The 26,147-nt window shown below is 35.8% G+C and overlaps 1 protein-coding gene across 1 annotated transcript; it reads left to right on the forward strand.

Moving 5' to 3' along the window:
* The first annotated feature begins 16,202 nt into the window (after positions 1 to 16,202).
* LOC141666861 (two-component response regulator-like PRR73) lies at positions 16,203 to 25,041 on the forward strand. The gene is made up of 11 exons (XM_074473079.1): positions 16,203 to 16,376; positions 18,819 to 19,254; positions 20,138 to 20,299; positions 20,431 to 20,564; positions 20,804 to 20,965; positions 21,848 to 22,037; positions 22,155 to 22,539; positions 22,656 to 22,683; positions 22,955 to 23,587; positions 24,593 to 24,663; positions 24,774 to 25,041. Exons 2-11 carry the CDS (start codon positions 19,056 to 19,058, stop codon positions 24,847 to 24,849), a joined length of 2,040 nt encoding a protein of 679 aa, XP_074329180.1. The 5' UTR covers positions 16,203 to 16,376; positions 18,819 to 19,055; the 3' UTR covers positions 24,850 to 25,041.
* Positions 25,042 to 26,147: the final 1,106 nt, after the last annotated feature.

Below are 26,147 nucleotides of genomic sequence, written 5' to 3' on the forward strand. Positions count from 1 at the left end.
GAGAGAGTCATTTGAAGCTTTAAGTTCAGTTATTTGACTTTGAAGTGCTTGAACTTGATTTGACGCAGGTTTGGAAGAACCAGGTGTAGATGTGGTAGAGATGGATGGACCAAATGTATCATGCACCACTCACTTGATTTCCTACATCACCAAAACTGAGGGTTTATATCTGGCCTTGTGTAGTTGATTCAACTTGACATTAATGTCATTATTGCTGGATATTTGGTTTTTAACAACTTCACGCAGGGCCAGAAATTAGCCTTTGAGATTTTTGATGTTTGTCTGAACACCAGTCAAGTTGAAGATGGCCACTTTCTCAACAATTTTTTTTAAACGTGTTCTTGATCTCTATCTGAGATGGCACCAGCTGATCTATTCTGTCACTCACCATTTTTTGAATTTTCTCTTGATGACCATCTAGAGTCTCTTCAAGAGCTTTTCTAATAAAGTGGAAAGCTTTTAACTGTGCTTTATAGACCTCTGTGATGGCATCATAAACTTCTTGTGTAGTTAGGACTTTGGCATTGCTACTCAAAATTGTGGCATATTCTTCCCTGAATCATTCCAAAGCCTCATCCATTTCAATGTTGAAGTCCTCTGATAACCAATCATCTACATTCCCATCTTGTTCAGCTTCATCTGTAATTTTTTTCTATTGATCTTCAACATCTTCTTTATAAGAAAACATAATTGCTAGATAGTCTTGATTAGACATATCAGTGGTGAGTAGCTGTAGGTAATGTTGGCAAGGCCTGCAAGCTAATCTACAATAAGATCATTCATAATGATTGGTTGAGCTTGAGCATCTTGCAGCCATTGAGAGATTAAGTGAGAGGGTTGTGTGGATGTGGAGGTTGGTTTGTGTCTATTTGGGGTTGAGGTTGATGTGGATGGAATGGTTTGTAGGGTGGAACTTATGACTGGAGTCACAGTTGAAATTGTGGTTTTGACAATGTGTTGTTCACTTGGTAAGTGAACCTCCATTTTAATTGGAGGGGAGTTGTAACACCCCCAAATCCGGGGTCGGGGATCCGGGTTGTCACGAGTTCCATCTTCCTTAATAACACTTAATCTTAATAAACAACCAACTAATGCGCACTGTGACCCCACAATATACACACACACCACAAGTTATAGGCTCAGAGATGAATACCAAAAATAACACAAATCATTTTATTCCACAATTATAAACCATTACACCTTAAAAGGGTTTATGAATAAATTTACATATTCTTTGTCATTAGTACAATTCATAATATACATAGGTCTGGTACATTAACAGGTGAAAACCTAGCATATTGGTAGTTCCTACCTCAGCTATAGCGGCATCAACGCCTACAGGAAACTGCGGAACGTTTCCTATCTGCTTGCGAATTGGGAGCTTGGTCCTGTTCATCTTGTCTATATGTTGTTGTGTGATGAAAGAAGAAAGCAAGGGTGAGCAAGAAGCCCACCAAAATAATATGTATAATGATTAACAATATATGAGCATTCTCCTCATAATACTCATGAAAGTCTTGGTCAAGAAGAAATGAACCAAGTTTGATATCTTAACGCGACCAAGTCGCAAAATATTCAGTATATATGTATATATACTTTTCAAAATCTTGGAAGTCCTCTTCCATGCATAATATACACAGAGTTCCAGTTTATAACTGTATACAAATATCATTGCAAGGTAATCTCATATATCTAACCTTGTCTCAATGTTTTTCTGAAAATCTTTGTCATGCATAAGATAATCATTAACCAGATATAAGTTGAAAAGATGAAGTTACAAGATACTCCAATATACTAATATATTTTCCGAATACTGCTTGAACTACCACCGTTCAAGGTATAATCAGTTTCAAAAGTTCATCACATAGATGAGACTACAAGATAAGACTTGAATAGATTCAATCTTTGAAATATCATTATAAAGAATGAAGTTATGAGATATTTCAATAAGTCCCGATATATATATACACCTATATATATATATTTCATACACTCTTCTGCTATGGAAGTATAAGCAGAGTGTTCATTCCCAAGAATTTTGGAAAGAAGAAACTTTGGCATAAACCTGATATATTGCTGATCAGGCAAAGATACCAATTAAGTCACCTTTACTACTAGTAGATGGATGAATCCCCCACTGGTCATCACCCTGGCCGCATTAGGACCTTATGTTGGACTGCCACTCAGCCACTTACGCATTGATGGACTCCCACTGAGCCACTTACACTTTCATGGACCCCAACTGAGCCCACTGAGCCTTATCTGATTAGTAGTTATAGAAACTATATATATAAAAAAATAAATATATATATATATATTATACTCGGGAACATCGACTCCCAGTTTAGAAAAACGTTCACCTTCGGGTCCCCTATACTAAGGGTATACGCAACTACTGCTTATCTTTAGCGTAGGTATTATGCAGTTTATTAGCATTTGAATTGATAACAGAATATCAAGATTAAGAAATAGGCATGCATATATATCATATCAACATACTCCAATATATCGCAAGATTTGCTAATAACAATCATGCACTTATCACAAGATAATGCATATACGCATATACATCACAACAACAGTTATACGGGTAGAAAACTTGCCTGAGTGTTCCGGGATAGACTTAAGCTTAGAGTGGGTCTGGTAATGTATGAACAACAACATAATCCGGAATTAGATCAAGGTCACTTAAGAAACTAGTCAAAACTTACCCATACCCTAACGGTCGCTTATACGCTTAACGATTTGCGTTAATCGCTTGCGTACCCTCGGCTCTACCAATTTTAATACAGTAACCGTTACGAATTTTAATGAGACTCTTTCGCGAATACTCTACCAACTGCCTAACCCACCTTACATAATTGTTTCGTAATCCAATTAGTCTTTTAAGGTCCTTAAACAAGGTCTCAAAGTAAAGCGAGGGGTAAAGGTTTGTTCGAGAAATGCCGTTACTTAAAACGGTCATTTCTCCTAAACCGCACATCGGAACCAAGCGAACCACATATCAAAATGAAGTTTACAACACGCTCTAGCTAAAAATGGCAATGCTACAGATTGGTTGTTGAGTTTTCTATCCTGAAAACTAAGAACAAGCAGTTGAATAAAAAGGGGCATTACGGCGGCTATGTTTACGCGATTACAAATGTTTAAACTACTTTAATCCACCACAAACCAACTCATAACCATCAATAAAACCAAACTTCATCTAAACCTTACTACATCAGTCCCAAACCTCAAGAATTTTCTAACTCATTCAATCACAAACAAGAGCTACTAACTATACTTAAGATTCATTAACCAATAACCAAGATTCAATCATCAAAATCACTACAAACCCAACCAAACTTTAAACATACAAGAATCATGCTTCTAATGAACTATATTAATCAAAACCACTCCTAAACATTCAAAGTAAAGCTTAGGGTATGAGTTTTTACCTTCCTTGGTGAGTAGTAGTAACTAAGAAGCTTGAAATAGCCCTTGAAAGTCCTTACCAAAGCTTAATCTAACCAAAAACACAAGATCAAACAATTTAAAATTCTTGAAAACACTATTCACTCTCTTCTTCAATGATTTATTGAAAAATATTGTGAAGGAGTTGGGAGCTTAAACTCCTAGGGTAGCCATAACTAATCATAAGGAACCTTGGATAATTACCTTGCAATTTAACAAAGCTTGGATCTTGAATTTTTGGATTTCTTCTTTCTTAAAACAAGAAAAGCAGAGAGCTTCTCTTCTTGAAAGCAAGTCAACTTTTTAATTTTGGTTTTATGATATTTTGCTTGGTTGATTTCCTTTTTGTCTTGGAAATTTTTGATCTTTTACCATGGTAACTTTCACATGGCCCATAATCAACCAACAAAGCGAAACCCCTTGTCATGCTTATGTCATCATGTTTGTGTCATCTTTTTAACACTTGTCTTCCCTTTGTGGTGTGATGAAATCATCATCCACTAACCTCTTTGATTAACCCTTAATTACTTGGCTAATGACCGCTTATCTGTTATACGGTTCGCTTAACTTTCGTTCTCGTTTGTCGTTTGAGGGATCATATCTGGGATCTTATTACTTGGGTTCCCCTAAACCTTTCTCAATATTTTATATTCCTTTTATGATCATCTCTTATAATCCTTGAATTAAAATCTTTTTAATCATGTTACCTTATACTCAATTCTTTCGGTATCTGGTGAATTTTTGGGAAAAATCAAAGTGTTTGAATTTGGATTCTGACGATCCTTACATACACTTATATACCATATGGAGTACTAATAAGATCTAAGAATATCAATAAAAGAATTTCTACATAGTGTGACATGAAAAGTTTTCTTAATCAGCATAATCAGCAAAATCACTATTCATAAGGGTTACAAAAAGTCCAAATTTTTTTGGGTATTACAGTCTCCCCTCCTTAAAAGGATTCCATCCCGGAATCAGATAGAAAACAGTTGGGGATGCTTTTTCTAGCATTGGGTTTTCTAACTCTCAAGTCAATTTTCCCACATTGTGGTTTTACCTCAAAACTCTAACTAGTTTGATAACCCTGTTCCTACGCACTTGCTCCTTTAAATCCATAACCCTTACTGGTTGCTCAATATTATGCTTTCTTAATATTGATACGTGGAACATGTTATGAACTTGTTGCAGGTTCGGGGTAGGGCTAGTTTATTTGATAACTTCCCAATACATCTTAATATATCCAAGGGTCCAACAAATTGTGGACTTAGCTTTCCTTTCTTTCTGAACCTCATCAATCATCTCCAAGGGAATACCTTTAACAATACTAGGTTCCCTACTTCATACTCTTTGTCCTTTCATTGTCAAATCAGCATACTTCTTATGTCCATCTTGGGCTACTACCAGCCGTCCTCTGATTAGATCTATTATATCCTTGGTCCTTTGGACCACTGCTGGTCTGAGCACCTTGTGCACTACAACTTCATTCTAACACAAGGGAGATCGACAGTCTCTTCCCTCAAGGATCTCATAAGGCGACATCTCGATACTGGCATATCATCTATCGTTGTTAGAAGACTCAATCCGTGCTAAGTGATCATTCCAAATTCCTTTCAAGTCTATCACACATACTCTCATTATATCATCTAGCTCTATAGCTTTTGCTTCTCAATACCTACTCTTTTCTAGTTCGTAATCGTTGGTATCCTCCATACCTAATATTATACTGGTTACACTTTTGCTCGTTAGCGTTTTATAACCTTTTAATAACCGCGTCAGCCTTAGTATCATGAACCCGTTAGATTCGGAATACCACCGTACTGATACTACTTCCTTTGTAGCTACTTCTATCTTTGAAAGCTTGATCCATCATATAGAAGTAAAAGAATTTATTGAGAGATAAATATGATGATGAACACTTGTTACATCGCATAGTTAGTATAGAAGGTGGCCAGCCTTTAGTACTTGACAAGCAATTAAACAAAATATGGTATCCTACTAGGCTTCTATCACACAGATAGATAGTCATTCGGCAATACCTCCCCTTCTGGAAGGGTTGTTCTTCTCAGCTTACATGAAATGAAAAGGAGAGAAAAGAACGAATTGAAGAGAATTGTATATATATAAAAAATACTGCCACAAAATATCTGGCTTGGAATCTACCTCTGAACTATAGAGGTTTGTCATAGGAGAACAAAACATATACGTATATATATCAACATCAAGTATTATAGCATCGCATTTCACATGCCTAAATATTTTTGCTATTCTGTCCATCATTCTACGGACCCATGCTCTTGCTCGAGCTTATACACAATCACCTTTGAAACTCCCCCGACATCGAAAATCGAATCTGGGATTTCATTCTAGACATCATCGTTACTAGAATTCTATGCTTGTACCGCAACCTTCCTCGTATAGTAATACGACTCTCTATTGATAAGAAGGAATAAATATTCAATAGGTAGATAATCGACTTAATTAGTCTATCAATGATAACTTATGCATCACCACGACCCGATTAGGTGTACTCAATCTTAACATCCATTACAATACAACTTTCACGGTTTTTATCGTCTCATTATTCAAAGAATCGTTGATGCATTACTATAGTCCACCACGGACCTACGGTAGTCATTCATTTTCCATGAAATCTTAATATCTAACCATACAGAGTCCATACCTACCTTATCGAATTATTCTAAGGAGGTAACATAATCACCATTCATGATTCATGAAGAACACTCCTGAACTTGACATACATATGACATGAAGCAAATAAAATTGCACAAGAGTTTCAACAAAAGCAACGATAGCAGGTTAATACCATTATTAACCATATGTCTTTATTTGGAGATATGAAGCTCAAAGGTCCATTTAGTCCTTTCGTAACATGGTCCTGGCTTATCTCAAGATAGGACCTTCTAAGATAGATAGCCCGCTCACGGCGATTACATGAATTAAATCTTTACCAAACTACTATTACAGTTGAGTATCACACAATCATCAGAAGGAATGTCAATCTTTCAAGCCATAATACAACCTTCACGGCTTTAACCATCATCACCGTATCCCTCTGGCACGAGCGCCTATAACTGCTCTCTTACACTTAGAGTGTCGGCCACCTCATTGGCCTTTCCTGATAGTAATAGTTCCTTATAATCAATGTCCTTTGAATGATCTCCAACTAAATTTTCTACCTTATTTCAAATCACTGCTTGTGTGAAAATGCTCTTCCTTAAGCTTTGTTGAGAAGAGAAAACAAAAATATCACCATTTTTCCATAAGTTATTGCCTCGGTCTTTAGAGGTTAACATTGTCACGACTGACTCTTGATCATACTTAGGATGTCTCTTATCTTGTGTCCTTCTTGTTTTCACCAATCTCGACCTTCATCGGGCCGACCTATACTTTCTTATGGTTTAACACGTGCCCACCTGGCATTATTATAATTACGTCATATTTCCTTTATCAAAATTTCTATCCTTCAGAACTTTGAATGTTACCTTTCTCCTTGTAAAACCTTTAAGGTTATTCTTGAATTGTTCCTCCTGTATTCCCTAGATACAGGGCATACCAAAATACCATTTACTAATACTAGAACCATTGTCTATATACTTCTGAAAAAATTTCTCCACTGATCCTTAAAGGTTGTTGTTACCTTAATCATTTCCAATTCATACTATCAAAACTCATATTGTCCCTATTAAGGGTGAAATGCCAACCTTTATGCATTCCCCTAGGGTTCATCTCAAGTTATCGAGGTTCTATCCTTAATTTCACCTTTAAAAAGGTACTTGCATTCTTCTATGGATAAATCAAGTCATATATCCTTGATAGATTCTCTTATTCAATCATTCCCACCTCGATAGTCTATACCAAATTTCACAATAGCATCCTTATTCAAGTTGAGGTCAATCCATATGGCCTCCAAAAGATAACAATGGTTATCCGCTTTTTTATCCTGATTTGGTAATGATAATAGGGATGTTCTGGAAGATACTGGTCGTGTTCAATGTGAACTTTTTAGTTCTAACTATTCATTTATCTCCATTATTTATCTCAACCGTCATCTCAATGTTAGGATATTTTTTATACCCGGCGTCTCCCTTTCTGGGTATCAAGCCACCAGTCTTACATACACTTCACATTCTTGAAGGTCACTTCCTTCATCCCATTTTCCTAATATCTTGTTATCATGTCTCCTCAGTCCATCCGTGTTTCCTTATTAATCCATCGATCTATGTCAAAGTGTCTTCGAATACTCCCAACTTAAGGGGGATAATATATATATATATATATATCATTTATGCCTTCAACCATCAACTTTAACTCATGGTGAATCACCCTCATCCTGATAATCACATACTTTTCTATTTCTATTACTACGAGTCTTTATGGTTTCCTCATACCCAACTTCCTTATCATTCCTCAAATTTTATTGCCTTATTTTCCTTTCCACTTCAGTTTCTTTTTATTTTCCTTTCTATTACAATCATTTCATGAACCCACTACTCATTGACTTCAAACATCACGTCATTCTCGGATTCGTGTCCTCAGAACGAATCATGACAACTTTTACAACTTAGATTTATAATTCATCATACTCGTCCGCTTTTGTTCTGGCTCTAAGGCTTTTACACTATCTCTATAACCTTGGGAAGTACTTTCCTGAAAACAATTGACTAAACTTTAATCAGTTTATTATAACCTCTGGCGCCGTTTCTTTCTTGGCCTTTCACCAACATGTGGCCTCTCTCTTAGGAAGGTAAGCGACAAAAATGGTATTTCGCACTTCGTCCATCATTTAGAATATCAATTGATTCCTCTATTTGCTTTAGCCAGGCTCTTGCCTTGACTGGGTTAACTTGTTCCTTGGAACTTTGAGAGCTTAGCGACTTAAAGGTCCTGAAAGAATTTCCCACCGTATTGTTTCCTCAGGGTGGTGGTTGGGGTAAAAGTATAAGTTTTGTTTAGGCAGGTCCATGAATTTCCCTATAGGAGTACCGTCCTGGTTCTCCCTAACTTGCTCGACTTCTATTTTCTCAGTATGAAATATTTCATCCTTCTCCCATAATTGGGGCTATCTTATACGTTAAAATCCTTGTTTTCCACTTCCTTATGTGATGGGTTCCTTACATCTTGATTGCAACCTCCTTGATTATCACATTCAGGGTTTGCCCCAAATCTTATTCCTCGTGGGGGCATAATGCTTGGAGAAAAGAATTTTTTTTGAGAATCTCTTTATATTTGTCTTACTTACTTTGCTTAAGTCTTTCCCTCGTACAGTCCTTACATGATCATAAATTTTGAATTCTCAAGTTCTATAACTTCATGACATTCTTAAGTGTTATTAGTGTAATTAACAGTATGAACTTATCACCAACAAACTGATCTGAACTGAAAGGAACGAATATATACATAACCATTCGTTCGAGGGTACATCAATTAAACACGTGAAAGAGAACTACATCATTTGATCTGATCGCTTCTATCCCAAAAGTACTACCACAGATAATCATCTAGTCATTAAAAACTAAGCATTCATAACTTAGGCTAATCCCCCAAAAACGGTGCTGCATGAAAATCCTTGTCTGATCACCCTGACTCTGCACACTAATATGATTCAAGAAATGTGGGTACGCACGACATCTCTAACCTGCTCCATCAAAGAGGTGATGAGGTCTAAGATAGTCACAAGTAGAGCCGGATTAATCTGACCCTCAAGATGGCCTCTAGCTGTAATTCGAGTGGTAGCCTCAATCCTGTCCATGCTATAAGCTAGTCCTGCCGGAAGTACCCCGCCCTCGATTCTTGATGCAGTAAGTTGGTACAATAGATCACTTCTAACATTACCTGCCTCAGACAGGCCACCCAAAGTCATATGATAATCGGCGATAAGAGAAGCTTGAGTGGTAGCATCTAGTAGTCCATGGGGTGCAGGTGGTGCAGACCCAGGAGATCCAAATGGATAAACAAGCATGGCATCAGGTAACAATGGTGCAGGGGATAAAGGTGGCATTTCCTCAGTAGGTGCTGGGCTCTGTACAGGGGAGGGAACATGAATTGATGGAACCTCATGGATGTCTACAGGAACATCTGGGAGAGGGTCTGATACTGGTATAATTGGTGTTGTGGAAGGCCCCACTTCTTCTGCCCTTATTATCCTCTGTGCCCTTGTTAACTCCTCATTCTCTAGTGGCACCCTCGTGGCCATCCTAGCTCTGGTAGTCGCCCTGACTACGGTCATCAATTCCTCAGCGGTCCTCTCTTTATTCTCGTCAGGATCCTCCACGAGATCTTCCTCAGCAACAATCCCTTCTGGGATAACATCCTCAACCGCAACATTCTCAATATGAATCTCATCCGGTTCCTCGTTAGGGTACTCTACCAGATTCACAATCTGATCTCCAACATGTAATAAAACATCCTCATGCTGATGCTCCTGATCCTCAGGGTTCGGTGGCCCGCTGCCCTATATGATAACGAACTATGTTACTATCATGGTATTTATAAGAGTTCCCATAAGGGTTTTAACTGTTAGTACTACGTTAGGTAGCCCTACTATGAACTTGGAAAGAGTTCTTATTATCTTAGTGAACTTATCATTTTAACGATGCATCATCTCTGAGGTTTATAACTCTGGGCTCTGATACCATTTCCGTAACACCCCAAATTTAGGATTGGGGATCCGGGTTGTCACGAGTTCTATCTTCCTTGATAACACTTAATCTTAATAAACAGCCAACTAATGCGCACAGTGACCCCACAATACACACACACACACACACCACAAGTTATAGGTTAAGAGATGAATACCAAAAATAACACAAATCATTTTATTCCACAATTATAAACCATTCACCTTAAAAGGGTTTCTGAATAAATTTACATATTCTTTGCCATTAGTACAATTCATAATATACATAAGTCTGGTACATTAACAGGTAAAAACCTAGCCTATTGGTAGTTCCTACCTCAGCTATAGCGGCATCAACGCCTACAGGAAACTGCAGAACGTTTCCTATCTGCTTGAGAATTGGGAGTTTGGTCATGTTCATCTTGTTTATCTGTTGTTGTGTGATGAAAGAAGAAAGCAAGGGTGAGCAACAAGCCCACCAAAATAATATGTATAATGATTAACAATATATGAGCATTCTCCTCATAATACTCATGAAAGTCTTGGTCAAGAAGAAATGAACCAAGTTTGATATATTAACGCGACCAAGTCGCAAAATATTCAGTATATATGTATATATACTTTTCAAAATCTTGGAAGTCCTCTTCCATGCATAATATACACAGAGTTCCAGTTTATAACTGTATAAAAATATCGTTGCAAGGTGATCTCGTATATCTAACCTTGTCTCAACGTTTTTCTGAAAATCTTTGTCATGCATAAGATAATCATTAACCAGATATAAGTTGAAAAGATGAAGCTACAAGATACTCCAATATACTTATATATTTTCCGAATACTACTTGAACTACCACCGTTCAAGGTATAATCAGTTTCAAAAGTTCAGCACATAGATGAGACTAAAAGATAAGACTTGAATAGATTCAATCTTTGAAATATCAATATAAAGAATGAAGTTACGAGATATTTCATTAAGTCCTGATATATATATACACCTATATATATATATTTCATACACTCTTCTGCTATGAAAGTATAAGCAGAGTTGTCATTCCCAAGAATTTTGGAAAGAAGAAACTTTGGCATAAACCTAATATCTTAATGATCAGGCAAAGATACCAATTAAGTCACCTTTTCTACTAGTAGATGGATGAATCCCCCACTGGTCATCACCCTGGCCGCATTAGGACCTTATGCTGGACTGTCACTCAGCCACTTACGCATTGATGGACTCCCACTGAGCCACTTACACTTTAATGGACCCTTACTGAGCCCATGTTGCTTATGCCGACGCGTTTTGATTGGGCTTACTTCCCGAATGTTGGGCAAGTAGTCAAACTCTTTTATCAAGTTAGCAACTTCGTTGCTCCAAAAATACACCACGGAGCCGGATCCCTTAGATTTTGAGCGAGTATTTAAATCCCCTTCGAAAGGAAGATCTTAAATCTGAAAATGAGTTTTAAATCATTTTGGGATCCTAGTTTGTCGTTTGAGGGATCATATCCGGGATCTTATTACTTGGGTTCCCCTAAAACTTTCTCAATATTTTATATTTCTTTTATGATCCTCTCTTATAATCCTTGAATTAAAATCCTTTTAATCATGTTACCTTATACTCAATTCTTTCGGTATCTGGTGAATTTTCGGGAAAAATCAAAGTATTCGAATTTGGATTCTAACGATCTTTACATACACTTATATACCATATGGAGTACTAATAAGATATCATAATATCAATAAAATAATTCCTACATAGTGTGGCATGAAAAGTTTTCTTAATCAACATAATCAGCAAAATCATTATTCATAAGGGTTACAAAAAGTCCAAAATTTTTGGGGTATTACAGGAGTTGACCAGGTTACTGTCATGTACCATGATCTCAAACCATTGTTCTTCTTGTAGAGAACTGGCACTTGAATGTGCTATTGTACTTCCCCCAAATAGATGGATCATTGGTAATTGAACTCATGGCTTCAATTGTCAGGGCAATTTAGCTAGGGTTTTAAGGTGAGTTGTTTCTGCATGAGAAACTTCCAATTGAATTGGAGAGGATTTGAGTAGCTCCCTCTCAAGAGTACTACCCTCAAACCTAGCTGTATGTGAAGACTGTTGTGCATATGAAGGTACATGGGAAACTCTAGGCATATAGTCTTCAGTAAAAACTGATGAAAACCCTGTATTTATGATGGTGTCATCAATGTATATCTCAGCATGTAGCCTCTCATCATCTAAAGATTGGTTCTGAGTGGTGACCACAGTTTCAAGAACCGTGTCATTTGATGTTGCCAGGACTTGAGAAGTTGATTCAAGTCCTTCATTAAATGAAGAAGAAATTTGAGATATTAGAGTTGTGAGTTCCGATGTGAGTGTTGGCAACTCCCCCTGAGTAGATGATGGAGTCTCAAGAGATGTGCCCTCAATATGTGTGTCAACCACATTACTTCTTTTACCCTCTTGAGAGTTCTTAAGAGTGGGTGCAGACTCATTATAAAGTGCATTAGGGAGATTGTTTTGTTCAATAGTGACACCTTGTTGAGAAGGTGCCACTAGGGTCTGTTTTAGTTCCTTGTTTACAACTGTATCTTATTGAGAAGGTACATAGGTGGTTAATTAAGTGGTCAGCTCTATCTTCTACTTCTTCTTTGGTTTCTTGACCAAATTAGACACTTCCTTACTATATGTTTCCTTACTCTCATTGATCATAGTTAGTTGAAACTTGCTTTCTTTTCTTTTTACTAACTCCATCCTTTTGAGAGGATGAAGCAGTTGGTTTACTACTCAATAGAGGTTGTGAAGAAATGGTTGTAGCTGTGGTGGGATATTGCGGGTGTTCCTTTATTTGTACTGCTACAGGACCACGAGCCATAGCTGAACTAGAACTTGAAGTGCTTCTCATGTCAGAAATTGGGTAAGGGTAATTATTGAATTTCTCCAACATAAAGTTAGTGACATTTAACTTACCTTTACCTGATTCTTTGTAGTAAGTGATCCAAATAAAATTTTGGATACCTGTTTACAAATGCATATTTATCTGACATCTATCCCTTCAAATAAATATATGCCATGCACTTTATAATTTAAAGCATGCATAATAAACCTAGGAAATAAGATCTCTTTACCTATACTTACCAAAGGCAGTGTGAGCCTTGTGTTGAGCTCTCCTAGTATGAGGCTTCCCACATCAATGTGCTTATCATATGCCATAGAGTAGACAAGTATATGCACCATATTTGAGATATTATCAAATCTTGTCTTCCTGCGTGTGAAGAACTGATCCGAACCTCTCTTACAGGTCCGGACACTTGACAAAACCTTAAACACAAAAACACCCCACATCGATAATCACAAGCCAAAATAAGATCAAATCACTTATGCATATGACTATTCCTCACATGAACACCACGAAAAAAATCAAAAACCTAAAAAACGCAAACCCAAAAACTCACCAAAAACCATTCGATATATCACTACTTCGCAAGTATTACACATAATAGCAGTAAAAAAAGGTTATGTAGAAGAATCAACAATAAGCAAGCCTGATAATAGCAAATTACGGGATGTAAAAAAAATACATTCAAAAAGAAAATAGCAAATAGTAAGAGATAGCAAAATTGACCGAAGAGAAGCAAGAGGATGAGAGGCAAGAGAATTTACGATTGAGACGAATTCGGGGAGAGAGATATGTATCCCTCTTTCAGTCCTACATTGCTAAAATTGTAGATACTTCAACGATTCTCTGAGCTCTTATTTGTGAAGGAGACGATAATTTCGGGTAACAAAGAAAAGTGAATGGAGAGGAGACCTTTTATAGCCACAGTGGAAAATGAACCGTTCACCCCACATTGCATGATACAATTGGACGGGAAAAATAACTTTTAATGCAAATATATGCACATATGCGTGCATATATCAACTGCCATTATTTACAGCAATAACTACGCACATCTTTTAAAGGTAAAACAGTTGTCAAAATTTGAATTTAAGGAGGGAAAACATGGCCAAAAACGTTTCAACTTTCACCACTTAAGAGTTTTAACCCAGACCCGAGTCCACGTCACAAAACAACCCGGACTGGGGATAAGAAAGCTCAAAATTTGTTCTTTACAATCTAGCTAATGTTCTTCCCAGAGTCCGGATTGGTCTACTTCATAAAACCCGGACCGGGGGGCAAGAAAGCTCAAAATTCTCTCTAAAACCCGGTTGAGGTTCATTGAGTCTGGATTGGTCTACTTCATTACAACCCGGACTGGGGGCAAGAAAGCTCAAAATTTTCCCCATAAAGACTTCTCACTCTACTCTCCCCTCTAGAAAATCTGCATAAGGAGTGGGGGCAAATGATATGATATAAGACCCTTACTGAACCCGGGACTAGACCACTTAGTCCCAAACCAACTGGGTCTGGCTCAAGTACACCAACCCGATTCTAGGGCACTCAGTCCAAAACCAGTTAGGTCCAGCTCGATGGACCTAGCCTAGTCCGGGACCAAATAGGCCCAACTCATATGTGCCCCGGGGCCGAGCATCCCCACACCCTATATCCTAGAAGGCCCAACTAAAACACAACACGTGAGGCACGAGACCAGATACGTGACAATGACAACTATCAATGATCAGTCATGAGAATAATCAATATACATGTCAGAGAATCCTTGGAACATTCCTCAGCAATCCCCACCTATACACGTGTAAGACTTCCATTCTAGTCAGACGTCCTCCGCTCCCATGAACGAACGACTATGATTGAAAGGTGTAAATCCCCAAACCCAACCCTTGGGCTATAAATAGTCCAAGGAAGAGAGTTTTGGGGGTTAATTACTCTATTATACACACACACACTATTATACGCCCACACAACCACCTTACGTTTCTACCTTCATCATCCAAAAGCGAGTTCTTACTCTCACATCGCAGACACTGCGGGGCTCAAACCCCCTCGGTGTTATTTTGCAGAAACTCAACTGCAGCTACAACGCAAGAAGGGTCAAGGCCCGGTGTCGGAAAGATCAAACCGTGAATCGGAATTATCATTAAGTATAATTTAGAAATAAATTTAAAATTTATTCTGAGATCTAACATTGGTTAAATAAAAATAAGTTTAAAATCTAGTTTAAGATCCTAGCATTGCTCTAGTAAAAATAAATTTAAAATATATTTTAAGAGCCCAGTATTGCATTGCTCAAATAAAAATGGCACGACGCACCTACATAAACCCCAACCTAACTAACTCACCCCTCGCAACTTTAGATATTGTCCAGATCCCCCAAATTCAAGTCTACACATCCATGGTTGCTAAATACAGTAAAATTTTACTCCGTGCAATAATGAGTAATTACAATAATGTCCCTGCCATCTTTGTTAAATGCACCTAATTTTCCGTAGTGCTAGACATCCTCTTTCTTCTCTTAAATGCTCTCCCTTAAATGCTCTGCACGAAAAACATAATGTATGCTTTAAAACTTTTTGCTTGTATTTTATTTATATTATTATTCACATTTCATGTTAAAAAATATTAGTTATTTATTATTTTGTTACTTATATTTTATTTTATTTAAATATTTTCAATACAATTATGTATTTTCCTAATTTTCATTCTATCCCATCTTTTTTATGATATTAGGTAAAATTACGATTTTTAAAATAAAATTATAAAAAATATCATCTTTCCTTAAAAATATTTTACAAAAATACGATTTACAATTTTACGGTCAAATTAAAAACTGAAATTAAGTATAAATATAATTTTAAAATCAAGTAATTATAATCATCTTTTTTCGTATAAAACATTGTTTAACAAATTGAAATGATTAAATCACTTACAACATTGAATGTAATAAAAAATAAATTCTATTACTTAATTGTAATTCATTAATCTTATTTTATTTAAAATTTATTTAAATAAAATAAATCACACTCTTGAATTTAAATTAAAATAAGTACACTTTAATCTCACGAGTTACAAGAGTGCTATGTTGTATCGCAATCAACAACTACTAAACACTACATTTAATGCATGGATTTCTGTACATTTAGTATCACCCCACACATAAAACATCCCTCCCTCCACCTCGAATGATACCAGGTCCCACAACACCCACTCAATCCACCTCACCACAAAAATATCTTCACTCCCCCTTTTTGTCTCTTTCTTTTTTCTCTTCAACCTCTCGTCTCAGCAACTAATCCACTCCTTATTTAAATGTTTCAACTGAAAATTGAAAGGGCAGGCAGCTTTTAATCCTTGATTACATCTCTCAATGGAGCTGCTTCTTATCACCCCGCCGGGTATTTTCATAAATTTCTCATCACTTTTTTTATATTGAAAAAATTCAGTTACAATTATACATTTTACGTCCCTGTATCCATAGCCTAGGTTAATTATTCTGCTAATCCCAACTTTTATATAGTTTGTAAAAGTGTTAATTACAGCTTACATATTAGTTTAGATGGCAAACATTAGTGTTATTTGAATTTATCGGCTGAATTCTTAGGTAAGAAGGATGCTTGTCATTTTTAACTTTGAAAATTAAATATTATTGTATTTAATATTTAATTTTATGGGTAATGGTCCCTTAACTATCGATAGTTGTAACCATCTGCCCGCAACACGAGTATATGATCTCGCAGATTGGTGTTAAAAAAACGCATTCCATATACTCATATTTAATCGTAATAAGCAATTTTAATTTGGAAGGCTGTCTAGCGGATGACCTCGTCCCTAGTTAGTAGTTACCACCCTTGTCCCATGTAAATTTCTTTAAGAATAACGTTAGAGGTACCAAATTGTTACCCAAAATAGATCCCAAATGCCCTATGTTATGTATTCATCGGTTACAAATCAAATAATAATAGTGGATCCCTACATTCACATTAATCTCACCAATAACATCATTCCAATTTGTCAAGTCAGCAATGTCATGTCAATTGGGACCAAATTTTGGTATCCAATTTAGTACCTCTAGGCTCTAGCACTACTTTAACTGGCCTTTTCCAAAATATATAAACAAATGAGCTTATCTAATTTAGTGAGATTATTTGCAACCATTTACTTTGGAATTAAATTCTCTTAATTATATCATGTTGTATAAGTCCAAAATAGAAACGTTAGACTGTTTAATTAGTGGTGGAGCCTGGATTTAAATCCTCTGAGAGAACCATTTGAACTTCTAACAAAAGGTGTCACTGTATTTGATAAAATATTAAAAATTTCACGGTGAGTTTTTCCTTTTTTGAAAATTTTGGATATTATCTATCTCTTAATGTCCACATCTAATGATCTAAAAATCATTTTAACGTCAATTTTTAATGCAACAGTATTAATATAAGATCTCGCAGCTCTGTCTTTACAAAGCGCATTCTAGATACCTCTATTTAATTATGATTAATTAATTTATTCATAAATATAGAGACTTATACCCCTTAGGCCCTTACTGCCTTCATGTTGTGCCAAAAAACCCCAACACTTCATTCCAAGTTATCCTGCATGGATAGGGACAGTAGAGATAGTATAAATGCTGGCTTTATTTTTCCTTTTCTATGTCAATTTATCTACTAGTTGTGTATACTTAAAGCTTTACAAACTTAATAAGAGGCAATTACTTGTAAAGTTGTTACAGATTCAAATTTTGTTTTGCGGAATAACTTTCCTCAAGAAAATTTTAATGGATCGATTTAACATTTAATGTAGTATAATCTGTATTTGGTTTTACCTGCATGTGTTATATTGCTAGGCTAGCTCTATTTTACCTTTTCTAAATTTCAATTTATCTACTACCACTTTGTACTTCAAGCTTTGGAAACTCAGTAAGAGGCAATTTATAGTTGTTAAGGCGTCGCCTAGGCGACTAGGCGGTAAAAAACGGGCAGACGTCCGACCCGTCTTCCTTTTTAGTGGGTAGGCGATGCCTAGGGTCGTCTAGGCGGCTAGGCGACCGCCTAATCCGTCCAGATCCGCCTCCGCCTAGGCGGTCTTATTTTGACCTAAGCTGATTTTGACCTAGTCCAGCCCATTCTATTTTAGGCCTAGTCCAACCCAGTTTCATATTTAGGTTATAAGATGACTCACTTACTATAGCTGTCACTACTTAACCCTTATCATACATACATAAATGTATATATGTATGTTCTTCTGTTCTTTTCTTTTCTTTTCTATTACTCTTTTATAACGATGATGAATTAACTGAAGATGATTATGATGAAATACCAAGTTCAAGACAAAGACAGCCTGGAAATAAAAAACCTCCCTGACCTCGATGATTTTATATAGTTTAGCTAAAGTAGTTGCTTGATTTGTATGCATCAGGCTTGTTTTCTTTTACCTACTCTATAAGATTTCACTTCTAAAATATAATTATTGTTACTCTATTTTATTATAACATATAAAATGTATGTACATATAAAATATATCCAATTTATATAGTAACCATATAATCCCCCTAATGATCGTCTAGGCGAGCGCCTAGCTGTGTAGGCGGTTAGGAGGTAGAGTGTCGTCTAGCCTCGTCTTTACGTCTTAACAAGTATGCCGCAATTACTTCTTAACTTGTTACAGATTCAAATTTTGTTTTGCTGACTAACTTCCCAGGATTTTCTCAAGAAGATTTTAATGGATCGATTTTAACATGTGATGTGTCATATGTATTTATTCTTACCTGCATGTGTTATATTGCTATGTTTGGTATGTATTCAAAATCTTTCCTTTTAATTCAACAAATGTTTATATTTCAGAATTCTGATTCTCAATTTGGGTGATAAACATGTCATGAACCATCTGGCATTGTCTCAAGGAAAGCTTTTTGAAAACTAGTTGATGGGAAAAATTCAGTGATCAATGACAGTCCCTGTGACAAAGGGTTGTTTAAACCAAAAACCTGTCCACGGGGTACAGAGTAAGGAGTAAGAAACATAGTTCTAGGTAAGATTGGAGGTTCATGATCATACACGGAAGGGGATTCGGAAGTTAAGATGGTTTCAACACAAATAGTTGGTGGATCTGATAGGGAATACGGTGCTTCTGCTGCACCAGAGAAACATCAACTTCAAGGATCAGTGATACAATGGGAAGATTTTCTTCCTAAAAGATCCCTGAAGGTCATGCTCGTCGAAGATGATGATTCAACACGTCATGTTGTTAGTGCTTTGTTACGAAATTGCAGCTATGAAGGTTAGTAGCTGTAAATGTTCCATAAGATATCTTGTCTGACTACTATTAGCAGTCATTAGTATCACTACAAGTACTTGTGAAACTATGAATCTTACAATTGCTAGCAATCTTGTAGTTAAATTCTGTTCTTCTGTTACTTCAACATATCTGAAATTCTCACCCAAATGTTTGCAAAGGTTGCAAAGATAATAAAAATTATAATAATAATAAAAAAAAATCAATGTTTCTAGTGGCTCAGAATTCACAATTTAAGTCTAGGTGTTTAATACTGAGACACTCAGTGTGGTCTCTATGTATATGTATTGTTGATTGGAAAACTAGAAAGAAATTGTAAACCTTGTGCTATTTATCCGATTCAACTAAGAAGCAACTGAGCCTCAAAGGTAATTGATGATAAAACTGAAGTGGAGATTAGTATATGTAAGTTGCCAAAGTTCTAATGTAGTAATTGAGGTTGACTTTCCCATTATATACTGGGAAACAATGAACAAACTATAAACGGGTGGTATGTAAGAGGTTTACAGTTATGTTGGACTTTGTATGTATTATATCAAACATCTGTTTATAAGCTTAACAATGTGATAAGAAGGTTTTAGCATAGGCAAATGATGAATTCTTACATTGACAATTGGGAACATTGTTTCTTAACCAAAAAGAAAAAGGTAAATTTCGTGAGTAATTTGTTTATATATTTTTCTCTTTGTTAGGAAAAACATTTTCTTTTTTAATAAATGGGCTTTCGTTATGCCCTCATTCTTTTACTTCAGAGGGATCAAAAGTAGCCAAAAACAGCTGTGTAAACGCACTCTTTACTCAAATTTGGCAACACATACTTACTCTTATTTATCTCTCATGCTACTAAATTTGTTTCTGATGCTTGCAGTTATTGCTGTTGCAAATGGTCTTCAAGCGTGGAAGATTTTGGAAGATATGACTAATCATATTGATATCATCTTAACTGAGGTTTCCATGCCTATTCTATCTGGAATTGGTCTTTTATGCAAGATAATGAACCACAAAACTTTCAAGAATGTTCCCGTGATTAGTGAGTATTTCCTTCGTGTAATTATTCTAATAGGAGTCTAATTATTATTTCTGATGCCTTTTTTTTGTTAGACGCTTCTTAACTCTTATATGCTCACATGCTTATTATGATTGTTATAATTTCTTTTGCAGTGATGTCATCCCATGATTCGATGGGGTTAGTATTTAGGTGTCTTTCCAAGGGTGCTGTCGATTTTCTTGTGAAACCTATTCGAAAAAATGAACTAAAAAATCTTTGGCAGCACGTTTGGAGGAGATGCCATAGTGTGAGTTCATCCAGTACTGTTGCTCTGTACTAATTTTAAGATTTCACTTAAGAATTTCAGTGCAAGGTTTCCTTGCCAAAATATCATATACCAGTAGTTGATATGAGTTAAATCAAATTTATGTATGTTAGTGATTTATATATGTTGCTTGAGGATTTTGTTTTTATTTTATCATGTCTAGACCAATGCATATTATATTTCTATACACTGCAGCAGATTAATTTTTTGTGCTGTTTCAGTCCAGTGGTAGTAGGAGCGGAAGTGGCACTCAGACTAAAACATGTGCACAGTCAAAAAACAATGCTGAGTATGGAAACCATATGGAGAGTAGTGAGGAATCTAAAAATCGTGACATTGCTTTGAGTAGTCAGGATGGAAGTGACGATGGAAGTGGTACTCAGGTAATATTACATTTTAAGATAAAGCTACTTGAATTAAAAAAAAATCTTGGCTAGGCTATACTATCTCTAAGGTTAGTGTTTGCGACCTACGAATAGGATTAAGTTAATACCACCTTAAACCACCAAGTCATGATTCTTTCTTCATTTAATTTTATATTTGATAATTATTATTTATGTCATTAAATATTACAAATAATTATATGCAAGATCAACTAATTATCTAATTGTGAATTATTACAGTCCCCCACTTCACATTAGTTTTGAGTTGTCATATTCATCAAGCACAGGATTTGAGACCTATCCCTAGCATTGTAGCCTCTTCTCTCGCTAACAAGAGTCAAGGGGTTTAAGCCTCGGTGGAGGCATGTGATGTGTTTGTGTCTGCATTTAAAATACGATAACTAACCATACCCGCAGAAAAAGGATGTGTGACTAATCTGCATCAGATCCAGTAACCTTCGGAGTTTTTCTTAGAAAATTTGGCAGACCTAGATCAGCCGATCCATAATTTTATTTCTGTAAAAAATTACACGGTGCAGAAGTGAAAGTAAGCATTGGATTGGTTCAACTCTTATTTCTTGAGGTGACGATAATCTGTATTCATACATTTAAACTTTTTACTGATAACTGCTGAGTAGAATCTGAAGAAATCCCGGTACCAGAATTTAAGAAAGGTAGGAAAACAGCAGAATTTAAAACCAAAGCATCCTCTTGTCCAGATTTTGTTTCGGTATAAAAATTTATCATCCAATACTCTTTGCACTTATACTATAAAGTCTTATGGTTAAATCCTCTTAATAATTTTATCATGCATTTTTTACCATAGCTTGAGAAACCTGAGACAACAACATGACAAAAAAATAATCAATCTACCTTCTGTAGGGTTCTTGGACAAAAAGAGTTGCTGACGTTGATAGCCCAAAACAAGTGTCACTTCAGGATCAGCACCAATCAACTGATACTCCTGATAGCACTTGCGCCCAGGTGATTTACACAAAGCCTGAAGATCGTAGCAATTGTATTGAAAAAAATACTGAAACCAAGGGATTCAAAGAACAAGACAAAGGACTAGGTAATTCCCTTGATAAGTATTATGGATGACTTGACATTCTTATTTTGTATCCAGGCCATAAACTTATGAGACTTCTTTGTGCATGTTATCTGTGTGACACTGGTGAAACAACAAAAGACTTGGAATTGTGCATATCTAAATTTCCAGATACACATCATGGGCAACATGGTTTATGTTCGAGCCATGCAAATTCTGACAGGCAGGATAAAGTGTCAATGCTAGACAGACGTGTACACTGTACTAAAGACGGAAAATTGGATCATGTGGAAAATTTAATCACTTTATTAGCCAATGATGGGAACAAATCAATAGAGAGTCAAACTATTAAACCCCCGACTGACATGTCTAATGTCTCGCGAAACAAGATTGCTGCTAGCTCTGGCTCTATAGAATTACCGTCACTTGATTTTTGTTTGAAAGAGCAAAGTGCAGAAAATGTCAAAACAGCCACACTTGATGGAACAAATATTTTGAGACATTCAGACCTGTCTGCATTCTCAAAGTAAGAGTAATAGTTCTGTAGAAGTTAAATAACATGTTACAAATTTAGGGGTTTCAAAACCCTCATGTGAACAGTTGCTTATTTTAATATATATTTCGGTGCTTAATGCTTTGCAGATACAACTGTGCTTCTTCTGATTCTCAGGTAATGTCTGATACATTTCAGATTTTAAGCAATTGCAAACCTCTTCTAATATATTGTGCACGACTTTGTACTTGGATATTATATGTTGCTAATATAAATTCTTTCTAAAACTTGTCTAGATTGGTTTTCCATTTTAATCCGAAACTGAAATTTTTCTATAATGCGTTGATGCACGTTGTTTGGTGAACGTTGGGCATTGCATTTAATTGCTGCTAGACAGTAAGAAGAAAAATATGTAGTCGTGCAGACTTAATATGTTTACTTTTAACAGGCTCCGACAGGTAAAGTTGGTAGTTGTTCTCCCCCAGATAACAGCTCATATGCTTTGAAGACAGGAATGATGCCCAACTCCCAGTCTGTCTCAGCATTTAAATGCTTTCAGGCTTCAGCAGCTCAACAGGTAGAGCATACTTGTCTTCCTCCTCTGCAGAGCACAAAAGGCACGACACCTGGCAAAGAAGAGGCACATGCAAAAGACTCAGATCAGCAGTTTGTCCAGCACCATCATCACCACTACCATCATTATCATCACCATGTCCAGGGACTGCACCCTCAGTCCAAGGAGGACCATGAAGATCACTTAATGATGAACCTGATGGTAGATGCTTCTCGATGTGGATCCTCAAATATGCTTGACGGACATGTTGGAGGTAATGCTACATTCCAGAATTTGGTTGGCAGCGACAATAATCGTGGGAGTAGTGGCCGGGATGGTAGTAGCAATGAATCAAATGTTGGAGTAACAAATCTGGAAAGAGATAATGGTGAAAAGGTAAACAATGGAGTAAATTCAATAAATCAAGGAGCTAATGAGGACGGGGCTAATAAAGACTGTTCATCTCAAAGAGAGGCTGCACTCAAAAAATTTCGCCAGAAACGGAAGGAAAGATGCTTTGAAAAGAAGGTATTTACCAGCTTTACTTTGCTAGCTCAAAAGCAAAACTCTGACAGGAACAACTTTGTGAATAGACACACCTGAGGGAAGTCAAATATATTAAATACAATTTGGAACCAGTTAAAAGAAAATACAGAAACAAAAGTGAATACTAGTCTTGGTAGATACTTTCTGCTGCCCTCGTGTATGTGCACGTGGAATCTGATAAGCTTAGAATTGGAAATAAATTACAACAAATAAGTGGTGGCATGGCTCTGGTTCTTCAACTGGAACTATATCTGAGCACTGAAGTGATCCCGACTACTGAGTAGTTGTTTAGCTGTCCGCCAGATAACATTAAATTAAGTTATCATTTAGTGCTGTAGCATAGGAATTGCACATACAAGTCATTAGTGTAATTCTTTTTCTCAAGCACATTGATTATATTTGTCAGCTTTTATGGATAACATAGTAGACACTTATACAATAACGATCACAGACATACCTGTAAGTTACAATTGAAGACCTAATGCTTAAAGATATTCATGTAGCTATATGGAAGACCAACTCCCTAAATTTTTTAAGTAGATGACCCAGTGACAATTTGAAGTAGATGAGTTGTTTCAAAGTAAAGATTATTTATCTTTGTTTGGTTACAGTTTTTACGCTTGCCAAGAATTTAAAAATGTAGACTATGCTTAAAACTGAACTCAACTGTGGATTTTACATGTTAGAAATTGAAACAAAACCCTATCAATTCTAATTAAAAGTTCAGTCAACTATCAACATTTTAATGGTAAAATGTCTTAACCTCAGGTACTGAGGACACCTTCATGCACAGTTTTCTCTTCGTTTATATAAAGTACACCTGTTCTGCCACTTGCTGTCTTGTCTATTTTTTGCACAGTAGTTATGGTCAATTATCTCCCCAACTATTTCTATTTTTTGTGTATACTTTTAAGTACTTCTTGTAATCAACTCGGCCAAGAATAATTTGTGCAGAGTTGATCCTTTTGTTTGTGCTGTTTTGTTTAGGTGCGGTATCATAGTAGGAAGAAGTTGGCTGAACAGAGGCCTCGCATAAGAGGACAGTTTGTGCGTACAGAGTATGAAACAAAACTAGTTGCAAACATGTCTTATCTATGTAGTGCTTCAAAGACATTGTAAACCTGAGCCTAATGGTTGTGCTTTTTGATAATTTAAAAATTTTATTCAGGTCCGATGACAAAGCAGGGATAGAGAAGCAAGACAACCTTTGGCTGAAAGATGGATTTTCAAACAGTATACAATAACACCAGGCCTGAAAAACCAACCCCATTTCATTGATGGGACCTTTGAATGTGTAATATAGTGTAACAGTGGCTGTGAATTTGGAATGGATTATATAGAAATAAGTCGTATTTTTCTTTTCAAAACACACATTTCGCTTGGTTATTTTGTTTACGAGAATGATACATTGTAAATGCTAAAATCTTTTTGCTCCACTCACATTACACTTGATAGTATGCTTATTTTAGCAATCCAACCCAATTAGTGGGAATTAACGTACATAATAAATTATCAAAAAATTGAATTATTAACTATATTCTACACTAAATTGTACAGATGCAAATACATAAAAAATAGACCGGCAGCGTTGTGTGATACCTAAACATATTAAAACTCTTAGTTCCTGAAGTTATATAGACTGGAGACTGGAGAGCAATGCATGCCGTGAGTTTTGATCCGGAAGTAACATTCTTCTTGCGAGAACAAGTGTATAAGTTAGACTTCCAATTCAGTTTATTTGTGTTTTTGAGTCTCTCGCTTCGTATTCTTCTTTGAACTGTAATGCATAATTTATAGTACATATTTTTAATATGAAAAAATTATTTTTAATTTCATATATATTTATTTATTTATTTATTTTTTTCATCGTAGGAACCCGCATCCGTTATCATTCGGTGCGGTCAGGAGGCATAATCATAAATTCGGGTAGTTATCCTCTCTTTGAACTGAGCCAACTCTTACGGGTTATTTTTAATTTCATATTATACCAATAACTATACATATTTTACCATTAGTATTTTAGATGCGGTCAGTACTTGGCCAAAGTCTTATTTTCGGTTAGTAACCTAAGAAATAACCAGAGCTCGTAATTTAATACATGATACCGAATGACACAAAATTTAGTATTCATATTTATACCGCATGATGCCAAAATATAGTATACGTAGTATTCACATGATGCCAAAATGTAGTATTCATATTTATATGGCATGATGCCAAAATGTAGTATTATTTATAGGAAATATTGAAAATTTTGGTACGGTACTTATTTTTTGTTACTCGCTGATTTACCGAATTACCCCTATTTATTTTTTATAAAATTAGTATTAACCCAAAATTAGTTTAACAATACTAATTATTTTACCGAATTATCCCTAATTATATTTTTTATAAAATTAGTTTAACAATACTAATTATTTAGATATTTAGAAATTTTGAAAATTTTGGTACAATGCCTATTTTTTTTACATATTGATTTATCAAATTACCCTTCTTATTTAAATTTTTATGAAATAATATTCATCTTTTCTAATATAAATAT

This window comes from Apium graveolens, chromosome 6, assembly GCF_009905375.1.
Source record: "Apium graveolens cultivar Ventura chromosome 6, ASM990537v1, whole genome shotgun sequence".
NCBI lineage: Eukaryota > Viridiplantae > Streptophyta > Magnoliopsida > Apiales > Apiaceae > Apium > Apium graveolens.